General features: G+C 37.5%; 1 protein-coding gene across 2 annotated transcripts in view; it reads left to right on the top strand.

The window, feature by feature from the left end:
• Positions 1-1,877: 1,877 nt before the first annotated feature.
• Klhl12 (kelch like family member 12) overlaps positions 1,878-24,542 on the top strand; it is a 31,769-nt gene continuing 9,104 nt past the window's right edge. Inside the window, exons 1-6 of one of the 2 annotated variants that reach the window (XM_040278381.2) lie at positions 1,878-2,063; positions 3,482-3,721; positions 7,390-7,543; positions 8,968-9,185; positions 16,640-16,789; positions 19,834-19,948. In XM_040278381.2, coding sequence (XP_040134315.1) covers positions 3,527-3,721; positions 7,390-7,543; positions 8,968-9,185; positions 16,640-16,789; positions 19,834-19,948 — 832 coding nt within the window. In that variant the 5' untranslated portion in view covers positions 1,878-2,063; positions 3,482-3,526. Of the gene's footprint in view, positions 2,064-3,481; positions 3,722-7,389; positions 7,544-8,967; positions 9,186-16,639; positions 16,790-19,833; positions 19,949-24,542 lie in introns of those variants that run through there. The other variant, XM_078022604.1, reaches the window with a different exon arrangement.

The following is a 24,542-nucleotide window of genomic DNA, read 5'->3' as shown; positions in this document are numbered from 1 at the left end:
TCAATTATGGTGAAGATTTCTGGAGAAGCTTAATTAAGATTTTCTCTTGGGAAGAGGGTGCCACTACAGTAATAGTGGGCATATACCTAAACAAAGCCTCTTTTACCTGTAATCCCAGAAATTTAGGACGCTGAGGCAGGAGGATATCAAGTTCAAGGCCAGCCTCAGCAATTTAGCAAGGCCTTAAGCAACTCTTGTGAGGCCCTATCTCAAAATAAAAAACAAAAAGGACCCAGGATGTGGCTCAGTGGTTAAGCACCCCTGAGTTCAATCCCTGGTACAAAAAAATATAGATATATTATAAAAATACATATATATTGGGCTGGGGCTTTAGCTCAGTGGTAAAGCGCTTGCCTCACATGTGTGAGGCACTGGGTTCCATCCTCAGCACCACGTAAAAAATAAAGATACTTTATGTCCATCTACAACTAATAAAAATTTAAAATATATAGTGTATATATATATATAGATAGATAGATAGATACATACACATACATATACACACAAAAAAATTTAAAAATCCCTCTTTAAGTTCTCTCTCATATTTGGAAATGTCCTTAATTTAGCAGTAAGAAACTAGGGCAAGGTCATTAAAGGTTATTTTTGCATCCAGAAAACAAGGAATTATTTTTCTTTTAAAGTGTACATATTTTTACGTCACATGTCCAGAAACAAAAGATTTGAAAAACCTCATCCCCCACCGATTCCCCCTCCAAGCCAACCAGTTCCTCTTCCCAAAGAAACCAATGTTATCACAATTACATTTTATATATATTCAAGCATACGAATATTTTATTTTTTTAATGCAAATAATAGTTACACTGTTCATAGGTTATTATTAAATTGCATAAATGTACCACGCTTAATTGAATCAGTCCCCTTGTTTTCAATTCAATCTACAAACTGCTGAAGTGTACAGCACGGCACATACATAATTTTTCATATGCACATGTACGAAGGATACATTTATTTAAAAACCAAGGTATATTTACATTCATAATTCCAGAATATCCTCAACAGAATTTATACCAATCCTGCACTCTCATCCACAAAATGCAAATGTCAGGGAGCGTTTTAGAACAGGAAGGTATAATATGGAAGATGGAAATGTTATGTAAAATTAGAATGCTGTCCACTTGGCTATGATTTTATTATCTTTAAGAATCAAAAGTCCACACAGAGGAAAACCGTGTAAGCAGACATACTTAGTTTGGACATTCACATAAGCTGGGCCAAGAAACATCTTTCCCTTCTTAGCCATAAGAGAAGTGCACAGAAATCCACCGGAAGCAAAATTTCTGAACAACGTTCAGCATCGATAACATCGCAAAAGTCAGAAGAGCACAGTGGAGATAAGGACTACTGGGGCCTCTTTAGGAAGACCGTTTGCAATTTTCCCTCACAGTGTTTAACTGCTAGTGGCCACAAGTCCCTTCCACTTATTGTCTTCTAGTGAAAGAATTAAAATAACCCAAGTGGTGATGATTGGGCCCCTTATGATGCAGAGAATGCTGAGACCTGTGGACCGCAGCCCTTAGAAGGCTCTCACCGCAGCGGTGGGCAGTGCAAAAAGGCCATCGTGGACCATGGCCTCGAAGAAATTGGAAGCCTCTGCGGGTTTTCTCTGTGGGAGTGGATTCCTAAATATCTCGCAGGTAAATTCTACTCCCTGCAATTAGATGCTCAGCTCTGAAAGCCTTGGAACCATCCGTGTCGGCCAACCACGGAGCTGCAAAGCTGCGCGACCCCCTCCCTGGCCCACCTTTTCTTTTTGGCCTCCTCCAGTTGTATGGAAAGTCGCGTACCGGGTACAGGCCAGTCACGTGATGCCGCCTACTCACATGATGCGGGCGGGGCGGGCCTCGTGCTGCATTACGTCATCACGTCGCGCGGCCGCAGAGACTAGAGCCGGGACGACCGCGGCTACCGCTCCAGAGCCTCCGGGTCTGGGCGGCGGCGGCGGCGCTCCGGCTCCCGCTGAGCCGCCTGCTGGCCCCGCGCCCCACCCCCTCCCCACGGGCTGGGGACGGGCCCTGCGCAGCTGGGTGGGCCCGGGAGCGGAGGTGAGTGGCGCGGAGGTGGTGGCATTCCGCCTTTCTACCCCTCAACTCCCGATTCTGGCCCTTCCCCCATCCTCGGTCGCCCTCCCAGGTGGAATGGGAGGGTCGTCGGGAGAGGAGGGGTGCTGGGGCTCGAGCGGCCTCCCCTCGGCTCCCCAGCGCCGCGCCCCTCCCGCTCCTCCACCTGGCGGTGCCTGGTGGTTATCAAGGGAGGAGACCCCGTTTCTTATCTGCAGTTGATCCTTCCAGAATTTGGAAACCGTCGCCCCGATCTCCGGTGGTGGAACCCCTGTATTCAGATATTAACGCAAGTTCTAGAATAGATCACTTCCAAAAGGTGAGGGCGAAGGCTGTACTGAGACTGCTCGGCCAGGCAGGAATGCCCAGAGGAAAGACAACTCTGCACTAAGGTTAAGGTCAGTTTTGACAAACCGTTAAGTCTAGCCACAGGCTGGGCCCTGCGGTAACGCCCCAGAGCACCTTCAGAGACTGCAGACATTTGATCAGACCTTTCTTGCATCCTTAGAGTTAAAACCAAGTTGATTTAAGGAAAACGTGTGCTTTTTTGTAAAAGGAATCTTGCTGAGTCGTCGGAGGGAGTATCTGGAGTGCATTTAGAGAAATGCAGCCATAAACAAGTTGAGAATTTAGGATCTGGTTTTAGCATTCAAAAATTAGGACTGAGTTGTGGACTTTTAAAGACCAGTTTGACTTTTCTTCCTCATTTTGGAAAGTTTTGTGTTTCAAATAAAACTGTCTCAATAACAACTAACCCCATTTCATTCCTCAGAAATTTCCTTGAAGGGAAAAAAAAAAGTCACACATCTAGTGTGACTAAAGCCCATCCACAATCAAGAAACTACTTAGGCTGATTTTCAAATGTGTAATCTGTTAGTTTATTTAATTAATGCATACAAGTGAACTTTGCACAGTCACCCCCTTGATCTTTACAGGGCATATAGGTCCCAGGAACTCAGAGTTGCTGAAGTCCCTTATATAAAATGGCATAGTATTTGCATATAACCTATTCACATCCTCCTGTATTCTTTAAACCATCTTTACGTTATTTATAATACAATGCAAATGCTATGTAAATATTCTTTACCTGTATTGTTTAGGGAATAATGAAAAGAAAAAAATTGTACATGTTCATTGTATAAGAAATTTTACTTGTTCAGTGTTTTTTGATTCATGGTTGGTCAAATCCATAGATGTGGAACTAGAGGAAGAAGAGGTAACTTTAACTTGGAATAGTTGGTGGCTAGATCAAGGTGGTGATGTCAGGAATAGGAGTGTTCTCTACTTGTGGATGTTTGGGTCTGAAGAAGCCTTTTCTTGATTCTTTAATTTATAAAGTTAATTGAGTGTATTCAGTTTCCCCATTTATTCATATATGCTCTTCGTTTTTTTTTCTCTTGCAGTGGCAGAATCCAAGGACCCTTTTTGTTTTTTCTCCATATTACTTGATGGGAGGCATTATGGCCCCCAAAGACATAATGACAAATACTCATGCTAAATCCATCCTCAACTCAATGAACTCCCTCAGGAAGAGCAACACCCTCTGTGATGTGACATTAAGAGTAGAGCAAAAAGACTTCCCTGCCCATCGGATTGTGCTGGCTGCCTGTAGTGATTACTTCTGTGCCATGTTCACGAGTGAGGTAAGTGGTATGATGTTGCCACACAAATGAGACTCAGAATACATAATCTTGTTGATGTCTCTTTTCACTGAATAAAATAGTAGAAGTTTGATATGATAGTGAATTTTTATGGTAGAGTAGCTAAAACAAGCAGTCTCTGGATAAGATGTGTGTTGTTTTCCTCATCTCTAAATTAGGGGTGGGAATGATAGTACTACATAATAACATGAGATTACTGTAAAGATTATTTTAGAAGATTACATATAAAGTGCTTAGAAGAGTCTCTAGTGTATAGTAAAACACACAAATGCATTGGATTTTACTTAATGTTTTTTAAGTTTGCCTTCCAGTTTTCTCCCAAGATTTTAAGGTGAATACCAGGGGAATAGGAAGGAAGGAAAGAGGAAGAATAGGATTCAGACCTAATCTAATGCCTTCTAACAATATATGATGAAAAATTAGTATCCATTCTACCAGTATAGATTCCAGAATGATTTCAAATGAGGGGAATAAAATCTAGTGAATGACTATGCAGTTGTAAAGAGTATGACTTGGGGAAAAAAACTGACTCAGGAGTCTAAGAATTAACAAAGGGAATTAGCAATAGGTTGTCTTTGACAAGTTAAGGATAACTATTTTTATGGACCAGCTACTGTGCTCCATGTTTGTTATGCATATCTCACCTTGGGGATAGTGTTGCCATCTCATTTTACAAATAAAGGAACAAGGTATATTAAATGAGTTGCCCAAAGTCTTGAACTTGTAAGTGGTAGAGGTAGAATTTAAGCCTGTATTTTCTGACTCTAAGGCCCAGTTTTCGCCTACTGTGTTAACTCAGCCTCTGAAATATACATTTTATATAGTCTACAATCTAATTTTAAAACCGATATAGTTTATGTTACTGTGAGCCAGTGCTCAGTCACATGGTTGGTAGGAAAAACAGAAACTTGACAGGTCGTTCCTGCTAATCTAGGCTAATTTAAAATGATCTTATGTAACATAACCTTACATATCCTTGTGCTATACTGTTTTCCACAATATCTGCCCATGAGAAGCAGTTGGCAGGTAACTGGGTAAGGAGAATGCAGCTGCTGAGCATGAAATGGGCTGCTAATGATATATTGTGCATCCTGTTTTTTGTCAGCTTGAAAAAATTTGTCTACATTATTTTTTCCCACATTGAGAAATAAGTATGGAGTTTTGTAAAATCAATCTTTTTTTAAAAACTGTTTTTATATATATTTTTTGATTTTTGATGACTTGGGCTTACTAATCTGCTACACTCCTGATGTATTTATTCTACCTTAATTTCATGTTATGTATGCAAAATATATTTATCCCTTTAAAGTAAAAAAAAAAACAAAACTGTTTTTATCAGGCAAAAATGATACGTGGCTTATGTTTGCTCTTAAGAGTAATTGATTTAAAGGAATTCCCAGACCTGGAATTCTAGGTTTGTTTTCTTGGCAGTTCTGTATGAACCCTAGCAATCATCTAACTGCACTGGGTGGATGTGTAAAAGAATGGTTGAACTAGATGGTTCCTTGTTATCTTCCATCCATAACATGTTTCTCAAATGTGCAAATGAGAGATCACAGGACTGAGACCAGAGGACCTGGGTTTTACCTTCTCCTTGTCCCTTACTAATTAAGTTACCAAGCTCAGGTCATATAACTTATTTTTTTAATTTTTTTAGTTGTTAATGGACCTTTATTTATTTATATGCAGTGCTGAGAATCTAACCCAGTGCCTCACACATGCTAAGCTCTACCACTGAGCCACAACCCCAGCCCCCATATAATTTCTGTAAACCTTAGATCATTTATCTCTTAAGTAACAACAACATCATGCTTAACCATCTAACCAGGTGATGTGGGAATTAGATGAAATGATCGTAAACAAGAAGCATGCTGACAGACTGTGGCGCAAAATGTAAATGTGAAATGTTCTGAGTTCTTACATAAATAAAATAATTTTCATATTTAAATTGATTGTCTACTGGGAATACATTTGATTTATTGAATGACAGAATACACATACTCATATCTTTTTTTTTTTTTTTTTTTTTTGGCATCAGAGATTAAACCCAGGAATGCTTAACCATTGAGCCAAATCCCCAGCCCTTTTTAAAAAATTGAGACAGGGTCTTGCTAAGTTTCCCAGGCTAGCATAGAACTTGCAGTCCTCCTATCTCAGCCTTCCACTCACTGGGACTACGGGCATGTACCACCACAGCTGGCTAGTAGTGATGTTTTTTAATGTCAGGGATTGATTTGTGTTTTTGCTTTGGTAAATAATGCTTTTTGATTATTCTATGGTTTGATGAAGAAATCAAAGATAATAAAGCCATCTAGTTCATAGTGTAAGTGTACTAGGGTTTTGTGGGTAATATCACTAAAGTTTAGATCTAGTAAAGTTTTCATGAGTTAATCAGCTTTCAGATAGATTATTGTCCTGTAAAGTTGAAGATTTTTACTCTAACGATTTTTTGCTGGGCATGATGGCACACACCTGTATTCCCAACAACTCAGGAGGCTAAAGCAGGAGGATCACAAGTTCAAAGCCAGCCTTAGTAGTTTAGTGAGGCCCTAGGTAACTTAGTGAGACCCTCTCTCCAAATAGAGATAAAAGGGCTGGGGAATATCTCAGTAATTAAGTACCCCTGGTACTTCAATCTCTGATACCAAAAAACCCCACATTTTTCTGTGATTATCTGGCCTTATCAGTACTCATTATTTCAAGGAACTATTCTAGACCAAATGTACAACCAATTACAAGTTACTCAGTAATCCTAAAATAGAATCATCCCAATATTTTATAATTGAATTTTGTATGTGTGTGTGCTAAGGCGCAAAGCTATGGCCTCACACATGCTAGGCAAGGACTCTGCCACAGAGCTAATATCTCAGAGACCCATTTTTTGAAAAAGTATCAAACAATTCAGTTATATTGAGAATGTTAATAGAAGGCCCCTTGAGGTAATCTGCGTGTTCCTTTTCGTTGTTACCAACTTTAGTCTAAAGGTAGGTGACAGAATTTGGTAAATTTGGAAAATGTGGACTTGTAACCCACAGGATCCTCTAGAAGCTTCAAATTTTGTATGTTAAAAGCACGTGGCTGGGTGCAATGGTACATGCCTGTAATCCCAGTGGCTCAGGAGGCTAAGCAGGAGGATCACGAGTTTAAAGCCAGCCTCAGCAAAAGCAAGGTGCTAAGCAACTCAGCAAGACCCTGTCTCTAAATAAAATATTTAAAGGGCTGGGGATGTGGCCCAGTGGTTGAGTGCCCCTGAGTTCAATTCCTATTACCAAAAAAAAAAAAAAAAAAGCTCATGGACACTAGTGGTATATTCATACTGCATTTGTTCTATTCTTTAAAACATCTATTTTTGTTTTAATATGGAATTGGGATTTTAAATTATTCACTTGTAAAATTGGTATTCTACCTCTCTGTACTCCTAGGGTTACAGATAACTGCCTTCTCCATTTGAAAAGCTCCAAATTTATGCCCTATTTCCTTTATACAAACCCAATAAATAGATCATCATTTTAAAAAAGATGTTTATATGATTGATATTATTAACATCCTTTTTATCTGTGGGGATTTGAGATTTTACCTTTATGTTGTAGAAGTATTCTTAGAAAATATTCTTAGATAGAAAGTAGTCTTCTTATCCTGTGAATTTTCAGCTTTCAGAGAAGGGGAAACCATATGTTGATATCCAAGGTTTAACTGCTTCTACCATGGAAATTCTGTTGGACTTTGTATACACAGAAACAGTCCACGTGACAGTAGAGAATGTACAAGAACTGCTCCCTGCAGCCTGTTTGCTTCAGCTGAAAGGTACAGACATTGAAAGTTGGTGTTGTTCATACCAGAATAGCCCTGGAAATATTTAAAATAGGTATAAACTTCATCATAAAACTCATGGAAACCAACTATGGGAACATAAGTTTACCATCCATGGTTTTTGAATCTTTGAGCAATGAAAGATCAGATGTCAATAACATTATGAAAAAAACCTCTCCAAATATGAGTATCCAGCTATGAAAGAGAGTGTTTACACCTCTTCTGTTTTTTATAACAGTGGAAGAATGAATAATATATATATTTTCTGACACATACGTGTATACGATACCCCTGTAAGAGTTCGTTCTTCTAAGCCAAGGAGGAATGGAACCTTATGGTATTCATTGCCTGCATAGATATATTTAACTGCTTGGCTATCACATGGCCAGATTGATATGGAGCCTACGGGCACTTTTCATGGTAAACTTTTTTGTATCTTTAAATTTTTGATCCATGTAAAATATCTATTAAAATTTAAACTGATATAAGAAAATGATAGTGTAAAAGTCACACAAGTAGACATAATCTCCCTTCCAGTTTCCAGACTGTTTTCATTCTTTCCTTTTTATATACATATAATTGAAATATTTTCCATTTTTATTCCAGGATAAGATAGTTAGAAGTTTTTGCATTAGTCCAGAGAAATAAAATTAAGATTACACTCTGAACTTTTTTTTTTTTTTTTTTTAATATGGTACCAAGGTAGAACCCAGGGCCTTGTGCATAGTAGAATTTTAGGCAGGCACTCCACTACTGAGCTACAACCCCTACTTTGGTCTTTCTGATTAGAGAAGTATGAAATTGTTTGTGGTATTTTCTGTTTTTTCCTTCACTGGAGCCTTTTAATAAGGTTTGATGTAGAGTATAAAATAGTTATATTTGCTGAATTATTAATTAATTTTATAGATTGATTTTCAAGTTTTATAGTTTTGCTTAATTGTGCTAGTGTCCCTGGAAGCAGTTCATCTTGCTATACTCATTTTAAAGATGAAGCAGAGGCAGATATAAAATTCTTATGAAAGTGACATAGCACATAAGACAGAAATAAGATTTTAATTCCTTAAACATAGAATTTCTAGCCAGGCGTGGTAGCACACACCTGTAATCCCAGTGACTTGGAAGGCTGAGGCAGGAGGATTGTAAGTTTGAGGCCAGCCTCAGTAACTTAGTGAGACCTTGTCTCAAAATTTAAAAAAAAATTGAAAAGAGCTGGGGATATGGCTTTGTGGTTAAGCACCCCTGGGTTCAATCTCTGGAACTAAAAAAATAAAATAAATTTTCTAATCTGCTTCTTAGATGTTGAGCTGGTATTCCTCTAATAACATACAAAGATGATGGTTGACATCCAAGAATATAAGACCAATTCACACCTGACCCAAATGTCTTGGAAGTATATTCACTACCTATGTTTGTTCTAGGGGTGAAGCAGGCCTGCTGTGAATTCTTAGAAAGTCAACTGGACCCTTCAAATTGCCTGGGTATCAGGGACTTTGCTGAAACTCACAATTGTGTTGACCTGATGCAAGCAGCTGAGGTTTTTAGCCAGAAGCATTTTCCTGAAGTGGTGCAGCATGAAGAGTTCATCCTTCTGAGTCAAGGAGAGGTGGAAAAGCTAATCAAGTGTGATGAAATTCAGGTAAAGATTTGGCTTGGTGTTATGGTTTCTTCAAAACGGCCGTATCACAATGGTGGAGGGGATTGGCTCTCATGAAGATTCAGGGAAGAACAGGGGAGTGGAAGGGATGAGGAGGGAGGGAGGAAGGAAAAAAGATGGAATGAATCTAACAACATCATGTTTTATTTATTTATACACACTCTAGAGGGAATATCTCCTTTTTTGTATTTGAAAGAGTCAATCAAGAAAACCAATAAAAAATAAATATAGGAGTGAAAAGATCAGTAAAGAGAAAAGGGGGAGGGGGAAAAGGAAAGGGGAATGGGGATTGGAAATCAGATTCCTTTTATGTATAATTATGTCAGAAGGAACTCAAATAATATGTATAAATATAATGCTCTAATAAAATAAAACAGGGCCATTACAAACTTGCAAAGGAGTTACTATGCTTCTGTATCAGAGCTTCATAATTAAGCTGGCTCCAAAAATATTGGCTCCAAAGACTTCAATTTATTTGCCTGGTTATGGAGAAGGAGTTTACCATATTCTTGCTTAAATATATGATCCTAGTGGTTAAGAACCACTATTAAATAGAGCCAAATAAGCAGAGATTGGAAGCAAGATAAAGGTCCAAAGAGTACTATTAACCATTCACTCATTTTACAGAGATTTATTGAGAGTATCTACTATGTGGCAATCACTAAAACAGGTGCTATGAATCCAAAACTGGTAAAATACAATTCACAGTGTAGAACTAGACACAGACATATAGACAAAAAAAGAATAGAATATAATGAAAATAATGGGCATATACAAAGTAAGAAAATCACACTGGGCGGCACATGCCTGAAATCCCAGCAGCTCTGGAGACTGAGGCAGCAGGATCACAATTTCAAAGCCAGCCTCAACAACTTAGTGAGGCCCTGAGCAACTCAGTGAGACCCTGCCTCTAAAGAAAAAACCAAAAGGGCTGGGGATGTGGCTCAGTGGTTAAATGCCCCTGAGTTCAATCCCTAGTACCAAAAAGAAAAAGAAGAGTAAACTTTTGCCCAGGAGTGGATCAAAAAGGAAGAAACAAAAAACTTTGGGCTGAGCATGGTGGTGCATACCTGTAATCCAAGTTACTAGAGAGGCTGAGGTAAGGAGATCATAAGTTTGAGGCCAGCCTTAGCAACTTAATGAGGCCCTAAGCAATTTAGCAAGACCCGCTCTCAAAAAAAAAAAAAATTTGAAAGGCCGGGGGTGCTGGGGATGTGGCTCAGTGATTAAGCACCTCAGTGTTCAATCCCCATTACCACACACACAAAAAAAAAAGTTTGGTAATGAGGGCCTGCATAAGCAAGAGCCAGACATAACTGCTTTACAGAGTTGCACAGGCATGGAAGGAAGGGTCCTGTGAACTGGATGTTAAAAGAGTAGTGATTCATCTAGCAGAGGAAAAACTACCTGTGCCAGGTACCCACTCAGTAACTGAACCCAGCAAGGAGAATCTTAGTCAACCCCAATTCTAAATCAAAGTACCTGAAGTTTAGCAAAGTTTTTATGCAGATAGGTCTATAGTTAGGCTTAGAATTGGAGTGAAAAATCCAATGCCTTTGAAACCTGTAGTTTTAATCTCTAGTAGCCTAATTCTGTAGATAGCAACTTCTAGAAAAATACCTGTCAGAGCCGAGTGGTAGGATAGACTGTTGGATTTTGTTTCCCCCAGTTAGGAGAAATTTGATTTTCTAGGCAAGCTAGTAAGATTCTCCTCACTTTTCTCCTCAATTCTCCTTTGGTAACAAGAAAATGGAATTTTCATTAAGGAGTTTCCTCATGGAAGCTAGTGGCACCTCAACAGGTGTACCTGTGTTTAAGCCGAGATTTAAATTTTATAAAGAATTAAAAATTTGATTAATGTAGTCTTAAGTGCCGCAGGAGGAATTTGCTGCTTAAAGAAATTCTCGGGCTGGGGTTGCAGCTCAGTGGTAGAGCACTTGCAAAACATGTAAGGCACAGGGTTCGATTTTCAGCACCACATAAAAATAAATAAATAAAGATATTGTGTCCATCTACAACTTAAAAAAAAATAAATAAACAGAAAGAAAAAAGAAATTCTCTGATTTTTGGGGGGGGGTTGGGGGCATACACCAGGGATTGAACTCAGGGGTACTCAGCCACTGAGCCACATCCCCAGCCCTATTTTGTATTTTATTTAGAGACAGGGTCTCACTGAGTTCCTTAGCATCTTGCTTTTGCTGAGGCTAGCTTTGAACTCACGATCCTTTTATCCCAGCCTCCCAAGCCACTAGGATTACAGGCATGCTCCACACTGGGCCTCTGATATATTTTTGTAAACCAAATGATTACTTCATGAATTATTTTGTCAGAACTAAGATTTTTATGTAATAAAATGACAGATTATATATATATATTATTATATTATATATATATTGTTATATTATATATATATATATATATATATTTTTTTAATTTTAGCCAACTTTTTTGTTACAGGTTAGTGACTTTTCTGAGGGAAAATTTATTAGGACACATTGGTGAAATTGTTTCTAACAAAAGAGGAATTATCTTGCAACTTCACATGCTGTTTCAGCCCAAAGAGACTGCTGTTACAAAAACTGCTGAGTCAAGAATATGCTAAAGGGGGATGGGGTTGTGGCTCACTGGTAGAGCACTTGCCTAGCACATGTGAGGCGCTGGGTTCAATCCTCAGCACCACATAAAAATAAATAAATAAAGTATTGTGTCCATCTATAACAAAAATATATATATATATATATGTTAAAATCTTAGTTCTCATTCTTATGGTGTAGGACATGTAAATCCTTGTGCTGACAGGCCAAGCATAGCCAAAAATTGTATTCTTCAATCTTGGAAACTGGCAGTTTGTTAGATTTGCTTGAAAATTGGCAATTTGCTTGATTTTTCTTGATTTATCCATAAAATAGAAAATACAGTGAATGAAATAAGCACTATAGACACTGTTCACTGTATGTGATAATTTACTCAGCATTTACTATTAGTTTATTTACCAAATATTTATTGGGCACTTACTATGTGCCCAGAACACTTCTAGGTGCTGGGATCCAGCTGTGAACAAAACAGACAAAAATCAGTTTCTTGGAGCTTCCAGTCTAAGAAGTCTGCTCTTGGTATTTTTATCTTATTTAATTCTTATATCTCCATTTAAAAAAAAATATTTATTTTTTAGTTGTAGTTGGACACAATACCTTTATTTCACTCATTTATTTTTATGTGGTGCTGAGGATGGAACTCAGGGTCCCACACATGCGAGGCAAGTTCAAGGCAAGCGCTCCACGGCTGAGCTACAACCCCAGCCTCTATACCTCCATTTTTGAAAGAAGAAACTGAGGCTTGGAAATTAATCATTATACCACACCTAGTAAGTGGTTGAGCCAGGATTCAAATGCAATCAATCTGGCTCCAGAGTCTCTTCTATTAACCACAAAAGCTGGAGCTTTGTCACATGGTCAGTTTGTTCATAATTTTCCAAATGAGAAAGCAATTCAGATGTAATTTATTTTATTTGGGAACTGTGAAGACTTAGGAACAAAGTAAAATGTAACAAAGCCTTATTCAGAAGTTAGAAGCTTACATGAAAAACAGTTTGAGAGGGGTTGTTTTGTTTTTGTTTTTTTGTTTTTTTAGTTTTCCGTAAGTATATATTAAGACTGGCCTTTGCTTTTTATCTGTAATTACAACAAATGGCATATTTTTCTGTTTATATACCAGCCAGAAATAGGAACCAGATGTCTTGATTCCCAGTTGCTAACACTTCCTCTTATTAAATAAGACAGTAGTATATAAAACAGTGGGAAGAAGTATATCATGTTGGTTAAAATAACATGGATTTTACAGTCAGAATTGGGTATAATCTTGGCTGTGTAACATGTGTTATCTGTTAACTTTACATTTCCTCTCCTATAAAATGAAAATAATATTAGTATTAGTACATAAAACTATTCTGAGCATTAAATGAGAAAGCCAGTGGCTGATACGTAGAGAAATCTTCGTGAAAATTCATTAAAGAGAAACTATTTTTTTCTATAGTGAAACATTAACATTGAAGTTTTTCTTCCCCTAAATTTAGCTGTTTCTCTGCAATTCTAATTTATTTGGCTTCAGTAAAAGTAAGAAGTTCTTCCCATGATTGAAAAACTCATCTTTACATTGTTGTATCTAATTTAAACCTTGAAGCTGGGCATGGTGGCGCAAACCTGTAATCCCAACTACTCAGAAGGCTGAGGCAGGAGGATAGGAAGTACCTGGCCAACCTCCGCAACTTAGGAAGACCCTCAAATAAAATGAAAGGCACTGGGAATGTAGGTTGGTGATAGAGTGCTTGCTAACATGTGTGAGGCTCTGTGTTCCATCCCCAGTACCACAAATAAATAAATAAAATAGATAGTAATTTAAATCTAGAATGTTTCAAGAATCTAGCATGCATCTGCTTTAAACTATCATTCCTTTAACAGCAACAAAAACTTACCAAATCATGGACACACTCTGCACCCTCCCCTGAATTTACTCCATCAATATCCTGGAATATTTTGACCTCCCAAATACTTCTCTAGTACATCCATTTGTATGTGTGTGTGTGTGTGTTGAGGAGTGGGGGTAATGGAGATTGAACCTAAGGGCACTTAGGCACTTAACTCTTTCCCTACCCCCTTTTTATTTTTTATTTTGAGACAGAGTCTCACTAAGTTGCTGAGGCTGGCTTTGAACTTGTGGATCCTTCTGCTTCAGCCTCCCAAGTACCTGGGATTAAAGGCATGTACCAGTGCTCCCGGAGGACATCTGTTCTTTATCACCACTGCCACAACTTAATCTAAATGCCTTAATCTTTTGCATATTATACTAGAATGACATCTAATTGATCTTCCAGCTCTTGGCCATTCTAAATTCTACTTTTTTTTTTTTTTTTTTGGTTTTTTTTTTGGTTTTTTTCTCATCTATAGGACAAGGCTGAAACCCACCTAATAAAGATTCGTGTCGGGACGGGTGTTGGGGACTGAACCCAGGGGTGCTCCTACCGCGGAGCTACATCTCCAAGCCCTTTCTAAAATTTTTTTTTTTTTTTTAAAGAGAGAGTGAGAGAGGAGAGAGAGAGAGAGAGAGAATTTTTTTTTAATATTTATTTTTCAGTTTTCGGTGGACACAACATCTTTGTTGGTATGTGGTGCTGAGGATCGAACCCAGGCCGCACGCATGCCAGGCGAGCGCGCTACCGCTTGAGCCACATCCCCAGCCCCCCTAAATTCTACTTTTGAAAGCCAGGTTTTTGTTTGTTTGTTTTTGATTTTGATTCCAGGGATTAAATCTCGGGACACTTAACCACTGAGCCACATCCCCAGTCCCCTCCCTTTTTAATATTTTTTTTTAGTTGTCAGTGGACCTTATATTATTTATTTATATGTGGTGCTGAGAATTAAACCCAGTGCCTCACACATACTAGAAAAGCACTCTACCCATGAGCTACAACCCCAACCCCCCAGCTTTTTTTTGTATTTTATTTAGAGACAGGGTCTCACTGAGTTGCTTAGGACCTCATTAAGTTGTTGAGGCTGGCTTTGAACTTGCTATCCTCCTGCCTCAGCCCCCTTAGTTGTTAGGAGTGGTGTACCACTATGCCTGGCCCCAGGTATAAAACACCAAAATTCTCATATTTCTAGATTGCTTGAAACCTTCTAATAATTCCCAGTTTCTGTTAAAGTAAAATCCAGTCGTCTTATGTCCTGGGATCTTGCCCTTATTTACCTCTCCATCATAATCTGTTTTTTGTTTTTTGTTTTTTGTTTTTTTTTTTGGGTTCTAGAGATTGAACTCAGGGGCACTCCAGCACTGAGCCATATCCCTAGCCCTATTTTTTGTATTTTATTTAGAGACAGGGTCTTACTTAGTGCTTCACATTGCTGAGGCTGGCTTTGAGCTCACAATCCTCCTGTCTCAGCCTTCTGAGCTGCTGGGATTATTATTATCATTTTTTCCATTTCTTCATTCATTCTACTACACTGGCCTTCTATCATTTCCTCAAGCTGCCAGTTCTTTTTTTCTCTAGGAGAATGCTGTTCAACAGCATATTCTGTAAAAGTGGAAATGATCTGTTCTGTCTTGTTTAATAGCCACTAGCCACACATTGTTGTTAGGTATTTGAAATGTGATCAGTGCAACTAGAAGCTAAAGTTTTTATTTAATTTTAGTTAATTTAAATGTAATACCCATGAGTGGCTAGTAGCTACCATATTGGACAGTGCAGCTGAACAAGTACTTTTGAATGTGCTCTTCTATCTTCCTTAGAGTACTCTCCTTCTCCCTGGCTATGTGCTACTCATCCATCAGATTGAAATGTACTGCTTCTCCAGAGAGGCCTTCCTTGACCCATTAATGTAAATTAGGAAATCACATGCTATTCTCTCTCATCACTAGTACTTTCCTATAGAGTACGTATTAACAGATTGTTCAGTTTTCCATTTAACAGTTGCCTCTCCACTTAAGAGGAAGTATCATATCTGATTTATTCACTGCTACATAGTTTCAGGACAATGTCTGGCACTTAGTTGGGTTTCAATAAATCCATCAAATGAATGAACTTTCTGAAACACTTTCTGCACTTCCAGAATGAACTTTCTGAAACACTTTCTGCACTTCCATAGTTCTTGAAAAAAAAGCTCACAGGGTAGTTTTTTGTTTTGTTTTGTTTTAATCTAGTCCCAGTGATACTCTAAAAGGTATCTCTCAGAACATACCCTAGTGCCTGGTGGTAAGGACACAGGGACCTATTCTTTGGTGTCTGTCTTTGGGAAGTCCTAGGTGTTGTTATACTTAGTGTCCTGGTGGTATAACATAAGGCTTTTTAGGAGGTCTTATCTTATCCAGTTTGTTATATACAAGCCTAGACCTAAGTTCCCCAAATAATTAATTATATATAACATCTCAAATAACACAGTGCCTAATACTTAATAGTTGCTTAAATGCTAAGTGACAGTGCTTTGAAAACTGTAGCATTCCAAATGATGACAATAGAAGCTTCTGCTTCAGAGCTTGTGTGATGATTTGGAAGATAAACCCAGAATATTTAGACCAGAATTATGAATAAAAGTTACTTCAAGAGCTTTTGATTTGGACCACAGATTCTCCTACCCACTTTCCCTAAGGTTGCAGAAATAACCAGGCAAAAATTCAGAAATGGGCAACAAGTGACCTATTATTAATTGGGTACTATCTTAATCTCTGTTGTTGTTGTTGTTGTTTAATCAAAGTTGACAGTGTAAAATCTTTGTCTAAAAAGATTGTTTCCAAAAGAATGTTTATTACCTATTTCTGGAAGATGGGAAGTAATGGTGTTGAGCAGCAGAGAGCAGAAAGGACCAAGTAAACATCGTTACACTTTTTGAGATTATGAGCTAATCATAAAAGCAAAAAATTCATGATGTGTAATTGTACATTTACAGGTAGATTCTGAAGAGCCGGTCTTTGAGGCTGTCATCAATTGGGTGAAGCATGCCAAGAAAGAGCGAGAAGAATCTTTGCCTGACCTGCTACAATATGTGCGGATGCCCCTACTGACGCCCAGGTACATTACAGATGTAATAGATGCTGAGGTAAGTCATGCAAGACTCTCTGAATCCAAACCCTTGACTAGCTCCTATAGTTTAATATTTACTGTGTCCTTAAAACTGGTCATTTTAGTGTGCTTGGAGTCTCTTGGTTTGCCTCTCCAGGAATGCCAGAGAGGATAGTGCTGGATCATCAGGCACATTTCTAAGAAAAGTAGAAGTCAGACTCCTGACACTAGTCAAAATCTGTGGTTTAATTTAATTTTGTGTGTGTGTGTTTGTTTACATACCTCTAAGGGTTTTACTTAAGCAACATCAGATGATATACTTTATTCCCTTCCCTATTGCACACAAATTGTTATAGATTACCCTAAAAAGAAGAGCAGATATGCTTTGCTTAGCAAGCTTCTTTATTTTTGCCCTCTAGTGAAGCCAGCGTGAATGTAGTTTAATATACTTTATTTTATTTTTTTTCTTCTTCTTCTCTTTTTGGAACTGGGGGTTGAACCCAGTGATGCTTTACCACTGAGCTACATCCCTGGCCTTTTTTTAAATTTTTTATTTTGAGACAGGATTTCACTGTTGCTTAAGTCCTCACTAAGTTGCTGAGGCTGGCTTTGAACTTTTGATCCTCCTGCCTCAGCCTCCCAAGTCACTGGGATTACAGGTGTGTACCACTGTGCCCAACTGATGCATTTTACTATCAACCTTGTTTAAATGTTGAGTTTACTTACAGAAGTGTTTCCTCAACTTAAGATTTTTGTAGTATGTTTTTAAAAGTTTTATAATACATACCACCTATTACCTTAACCATACCATGAGAGAACACTGATTTATAACATATAGGTCCAGGTTAGCAAATGAGTTCCTTCTGTGGACACAGCCCTGAGTCAGTGTGGAAGTTAAATACAAAAACATTTTCTTTCTTAAAACCTTGCACATATGCTTTGCATCCAATTCTTCTTTTTTTTTTTTTTTTTTTTTTTTTTTTTTTTTTGTTCTTTTTTCCTCCCAGGTACCCTACTACTGAGTACATGCCCAGCCCATTTATTTATTTATTTATTTATTTTGGTGCTAGGTATTGAACCCAGGGATGCTTAACCACTGAGCCACATCCCAAGCCCTTTTTTATTTTTTATTTTGAGACAGGCTCTCTCTAAGTTGGTTAGGGCCTCACTGAGTTGCTGAGGCTGACCTTAAACTTGTGATTCTTCTATCTCAGCCTCTCAAGCCACTGGGATTGCAGGTATCTGCCACCATACCCAGCAGCCCTTGTATTTTTTGAGACAGGGTCTTGCTAAATTGCCCAGTCTGGCCTCAAATTTGCAATCCTCCTGCCTCAGCCTCCTCAGTAGCTGGGATTACAGGTGTGTACCACTGTACCTGGTCCCTTGTGTCCAGTTCTTCACCTATCTATTATAGATAGTGCATTGACTCTGGAGCCAGAATCAGGGCTAAAATCCCAAATCCAACACTTACTATATGAGCTTTAGACAGATTACTTAGTATATTTGTACCTGAGCTTTCTTGTCTGTAAAACAGAATAACGGGGGACTGGGAATATAGCTCAGTTGGTAGAGTACTCACTCATATGCGCAAAGCCCTGGGTTCAATCACCAGAACCACAAAAACAAAACAAAACAAACAGAATAATGTTATCCACCTCAGAGGTGGTTGTGTTAAGTAAATAAACGCTTTTAGAACTGTTTTTTTTGCAGGTTGTATCTCAATGGTAGAGCGCTTGCCTAGCACATGTGAAGCACTGGGTTTGATCCATAAAAACTAGTATATAAAATAAAGAATGTTTGGAGCATGATATTCCCTAAAAGAAAAGAACTGTGTCTTTGCTATTATTATTTGTTTCCCTTTCCAATTCATATTAAAACCTTCTTGGACCAGGTTAATAGATGTGCTATGTAATTAGAGCTTGTATCAGTCAGGGTCCCCATAGGAAACAGATGGTGTGCTCAAAATAGTACAGTTTAAGGAAGGTTTATAGAGGAGCTGTTTACAAAGGTGTTGGTGTAGAGAAACAACAAAAGAAAATGAAATAACAGGGCTTTTGTACGGCCAAGATGTTAACAACCTTTAATCCTGAAAGGCCAAAGTAAAGGAGTGGTTATGAGAACATGAAAGGAAAGAGAATCATGGAGAGACTCGCTCTCTTAAGAGAAACTTTAACCTTTGGTTGGGCCAATTCCAACCAGAAGCCAGGGGTTATGGAACCTTATTGACATAGTTCATACAGGGCAATCCTCTGAACCAGAGTAGAATGGAGGAGCATAGCGAATCTGAGAGTCAAATGACAGTACAGAGCTCCTTGGAAATAGACCTGGGCATTGTGACAGTGCCCATGTGAACCCTGGGGAAATTATTTCAGACAAGATGTATTTCCTCCCTCTCATCCCAGAAAATGACAGAAGCCTTTTGCTTTTTCCTTAAATTCTTACTAATTAAGAATTAATTAGTACTATTGGGCTGGGGATGTGGCTCAAGTGGTAGCGCGCTCGCCTAGCATGCGTGCGGCCCGGGTTTGATCCTCAGCACCACATACAAACAAAGATGCTGTACCCGCCGATAACTAAATAATAAATATTAAAATTTTCTCTCTCTCTCTACCTCCCTCTCTCTTTAAAAAAAATTAGTAATATTAATTAATAGTATTTGTATAATCTCTAGAATGATATACAAACTAATAAAAGCAATTCCTCATAAGTGCCAACGTTAGTGGGGAATATATATATGTATTCTCAATATATCTTTTTGTATCCTTTGCTTGGGTGTGTGGGTGTTGGAGATTGAGCACGGGGCCTTGAGCATGCCAAGCATATACTCTACCACTGAGATAATAACCCCAGCTCCCTCTCATTTGATTTTTGATCCATGTAATAAATTATCTCTTCTAAATAAATAAATTTTTTAAATTGTTTCTGGAAACCCATGGCATAGTTACTAGCAGCAATCCTTCTGAAATCACAAACCTTTGAAACTGGTTTTCTGTATTAAATTCATTCGTTGTATGCAAAATTTTACTCTTGCAGTATTAGAAATGGTCTATGTGGCTCACTGTGCTCTCTGCTGTATTTCAGCCTTTCATTCGCTGTAGTTTACAGTGCAGGGATCTAGTTGATGAAGCAAAGAAGTTTCATCTGAGGCCTGAACTTCGGAGTCAGATGCAGGGACCCAGGACAAGAGCTCGTCTAGGTAAGCTGGCATCTTGACTGAATTAGGTGATATCTCTCAATTACCTCTTTCAGGTGGCATAATACAATTGAAAAGACATTCTGTAAGCAGTACAAAGACTTTGTTTCAGACCTGCTCTTAATCTTTTATTCTGTCATCTTAGGCAAGTCACTGCATTCTAAGCTTCCTTTCCTAGGAAGCAAGAATATCTTTCCTATGTATTTCACATAACTATTTGGAAATTAAATGAGATAATGTTTAAAAGTACTTTATATATTGTCAAGTGTTATGTAATATGTTACAATTTTCTTGGAGTATTTTTGGTTTCTGTGAGAGACTTATTTTGGATGTCATGTGGTAAGTGGTAATACTCTCTCCCACTTCTCCCCTTGTCCTTAGCATGGTCCTTTTTTCCATTCTAGAATGAAAAAAGGAAGGAAAAGTAACCCAATATAGTAGAAAATACAGGAACATTAGCAGTGACATGCACAAGAGCCCAACCCTGGAGCCAGACTTGTGGGTATCCACAGTTCACCACTTACTAGATACATTAACTTGGGTAGGAAACAACTTCTCTGTGCTTTAATTGCCTCACTTGTAAAATAGGAATCATCATAGCACCTACCTCTAAAGCTATTTCAAAGGAAGTAATTTGTGAAGGCCTAGCATAGTTCTTGTTATCTATTATTTTAGTAAACAAACCTAGGTTTCAAATCCCAGCCCCACCAGTTGCTGTCTTGGTTGGACATGATAACAGTTTATCTGAGCCTATCCTTCTGCCTCTAAAATGAGGGTTGGTTTCTTATCCCACTGGGTCACTAGGATTAATTGAGACAATACAAGTAAGATTCCTACCAGAGCTGGCACAGAGTAAGTGTGAAGATAGTTCTTCTCTTCCCATTTCCTATTGTCTCTAGTTCACTGTCCCAAGACACTAACTGTAATGTGTAACAGTATTTTATAAATTATGAATTACTCTATATATATTGAAGTGGTATTTTTATTGTTTCCTTTTTCTTATCTTGCTATGGAATCATGCATGCTAGGAACATAATTGATAATTAAACTGGTCACTCATAGGTTTAAGGGGAATAGTGTTTTATTTCTCTCTTTTTTAATATCATAAGTACCATATTTTCAAGGTATAAATTTTATTTATTTATTTGGTGGTGCTAAAGATCAAATCTAGGGGTTTGTGCATTATAAGCAAATGCTTTACCACCAAGCCATGTCCTAAGTAAAAATTTTAAAAATATAGAGAAGCATAAAATAAAAATCATCTAGGGCTGGGGATTTGCCTCAGTGGTTGAGGTGCCCCTGAGTTCAATTCCTGTTCCCAAAATAAATTTTAAAATTAATTAATTAGGGGCTGGGGATGTGGCTCAAGCGGTAGCGAGCTCACCTGGCATGCATGCAGCCCAGGTTCCATCCTCAGCACCACATACAAACAAAGATGTTGTGTCCACCGAAAACTAAAAAATAAACATTAAAAATTTCTTTCTCTTTCTCTCTCTCTCTGTCTCTCCCCCCCTTAAAAAAAATAATTAATTAATTAATTAATTAAAGGTCCATTGAAAACTAAAATTATTTTTTAAAAAAATCATCCATAGGGCTGGGGATGTAGCTCAAGCGGTAGCGCGCTCGCCTAGCATGCGTGCGGCCCGGGTTCGATCCTCAGCAGCACCACATACCAACAAAGATGTTGTGTCCGCCGAGAACTAAGAAAAAATAAATAAATGTTAAAATTCTCTCTCTCTGTCCCCCTCTCTCTCTCACTCTCTCTTTAAAAAAAAAAAAATCCATAAATCCATAATCCCACCACCCAAAGATATTGTTTTTAAAAAAGGGAACTCTCAGATAAGGCATTATAGATGGTACTGTTCTGATAATTCCTGCAGAATGACAAAATGTGATCTGTATGTCATATAATATATACAGAAATATATGTTAACACAAGAACCACATATGTAAAATTATAAAAATATTAGAAGGTATAGAGAAATATTTGTTTAACTTCTGAATGGAAAGCCTTATCTTTTTAAATTGTAAAATAAATGTAATGTAAATTTTGCCATTATAACTTTTTTTTTTTTTTTTTTTTTTTGTACCAGAGATTGAACCCAGGGGTGCTTAGTTATTGAGCCATGTCCCCAGCCCTTTTTATTTTTTACTTGGAAACATGATCTCACTAAGTTGCTTAGGTGTTGCTAAATTGCTGAGGCTGGCCTCAACTTGCAGTCCTTCTGCTTCAGCCTCCTGAGCCACTGGGATTAGAAGTGTATATCACTGTACCTGGCCATTATGACTATTTTTAAATATACAAATGAATAGTATTAAACACATTCACATTTTTGTATAACCAATCAATCATCTGATCTCTTTTTACTTGGCAAAACTGAAACTCTGTACCCATTAAACAACAATTCTAATGAGTAGGAACCTTTCTAGCCAAGATAGAAAAACAGATTCTCACAAGGTTACTTAACTATATCAGTTATATATATATTTTTAAATTGATGGCAAAACAAAGAGATGAACTGGAAAAATACATATTCTATATGGTTAATATTTTTAATATGAAAACAACCCACATAAATCAACAAGAAAAAATAATAATAGGAGATCAGCAAAATTGCTGTATAATAGCATACAGAAGAGAAAATAAAAGTGACCTTTAACATTTAAAAATACATTTCAGGGCTGGGGATGTGGCTCAAGCGGTAGCGCACTCACCTGACATGCATGCAGCCCGGGTTCGATCCTCAGCACCACATACAAACAAAGATGTTGTGTCCACCGAAAACTGAAAAATAAATATTAAAAAAATAAAATAAAATAAAAATACACTTCATACCAGGCATGGTGACACCTACCTCTAATCCCAGTTATCTCAAAAGGTAAAAAGGCTTGGGAATGTAGTTCAGTGATAGAGCACCCCTGGGTTCAATCCCAGGTACAGCAAAAAATAAAAATAAAAATATACTTCACTAGAAGGTCTAGAAATTAATATTAAACAAAGTAATTATTTGAGTTTAAAATATGTAAAACCCAAAATAAAATGTATACTTCTATAATTTATAAATAAAATGCCCCACTTCTAGGAATCTATGCTGTACAAATAAATACTAGTATGTAAAAATATACATAAGAATGCTTACCATAAACTGATAATGTTGCCAGAAAAAAAGGAATACAGCCTAATTCCATCTGAAGGGGAATGAATGATTGACTAGATTATAATACAACTATACTGGCTAATATTTTGAAACACACTTCTCCCCTGTCCCTAAAATAAAGAACACGTCACTACCAGGATGCCTCAGTTTTAGTGATGTGGGTTTTTTCTCCACATTGTTCTTGTCAGATATCCTAGGCACACTTCTCTCATTAAAAAATAAATAAATAAATATTTACCTTTGAGGTGTTCACAAAAAGCAAAGGGAGATCAGTAGAAGAGAAGAAAGGGACCACAAGGGGAGAGGGCCATCAAGTGGTGCATGCCTGTAATCCTAGCAAGTCAGGAGGACAGGAGGATCACAAGATTGAGGCCAGCCTCAGTGTCTTGGTAAGACTCTGATCAACTCAGCAAGACCCTGTCTCAATAAAAAGGGCTGGATTTATAGCTTGGTAATAAAGCACCTCTGCAATCCATAAAAATACAAAAACAAAACCAAAAAAATACATTTATTGGCAAAAAACAATAAGCTTCCTTCCAGTTGACTCTTTTACATTTGTTTTACACATTAGTCAAATTGTTTTGTGTATTGGTCCCCAACTTAGGATCCAATGATATTTAACCCTTAGGAGTCCTTCCAGAGGAGACTTTCTAGGCAAAAAGCAAGTAACAAAGGAAAGCATATTGGACTAAATAAAAACTCATATACAAATTTTAAAGCAAATTAGGAAAATAAGTTTGGCACTACCACAGTAAAGGGTTAAAACCATTTAAAGACTTGACTATACAGTTCAGAAAAGGACAAATATAATTGACTAGTAAATATAAAGGAAGAAAGTTAAACCTAATTAATAATAGTCTTTATTAGTAATAAAATAATAATGAAAACAGTTACTTTCCTACCAGAATATTAGCTATTAAAAAACAATATTCAGTGCTACAAAGCATTGAATGAGTTGGCCTTTTAATAGTGTTGGTGGGAGAATAAATTGGTATAGTCTCAAAAAGTCCTTTTCTATCAGAAGTCTTTTTCCAGTTCACATTTTTCACTCCAGCAATCCTTCAGTTTCTTTATTAAGAAAGTTGTCAGTACCTGGGAGATACAGCTTGGTGGTAGATTGTGTGCTTAGCATGCGTGTAGCCCTAGATTCAATCCGTAGCACCAAAACACAAAACAAAATATAACCAGGAAAAGTTTCATTTCCAAGGATATTTATATGTGATTATAACCCCTGAAATGCCTAAGAATATTATAACCATGTATTGAAATATTTTGTTAATATCTTTGGAAAGTGAAATAAAAACTGCAGAATAAATATATATGGTCCCATTTCTGTTTTATAAATATGTAGAAACACATCTGGAAGGAAATAATGTTACATTTTGATATGTCTTTGTACTGTGGAATTATGGGTAAATTTTTCATAATATAAAATAGTA

This window comes from Ictidomys tridecemlineatus, chromosome 10 (genome assembly GCF_052094955.1).
Source record: "Ictidomys tridecemlineatus isolate mIctTri1 chromosome 10, mIctTri1.hap1, whole genome shotgun sequence".
Lineage (NCBI taxonomy): Eukaryota > Metazoa > Chordata > Mammalia > Rodentia > Sciuridae > Ictidomys > Ictidomys tridecemlineatus.
This window is presented reverse-complemented; position numbering and strand designations above follow the sequence as displayed.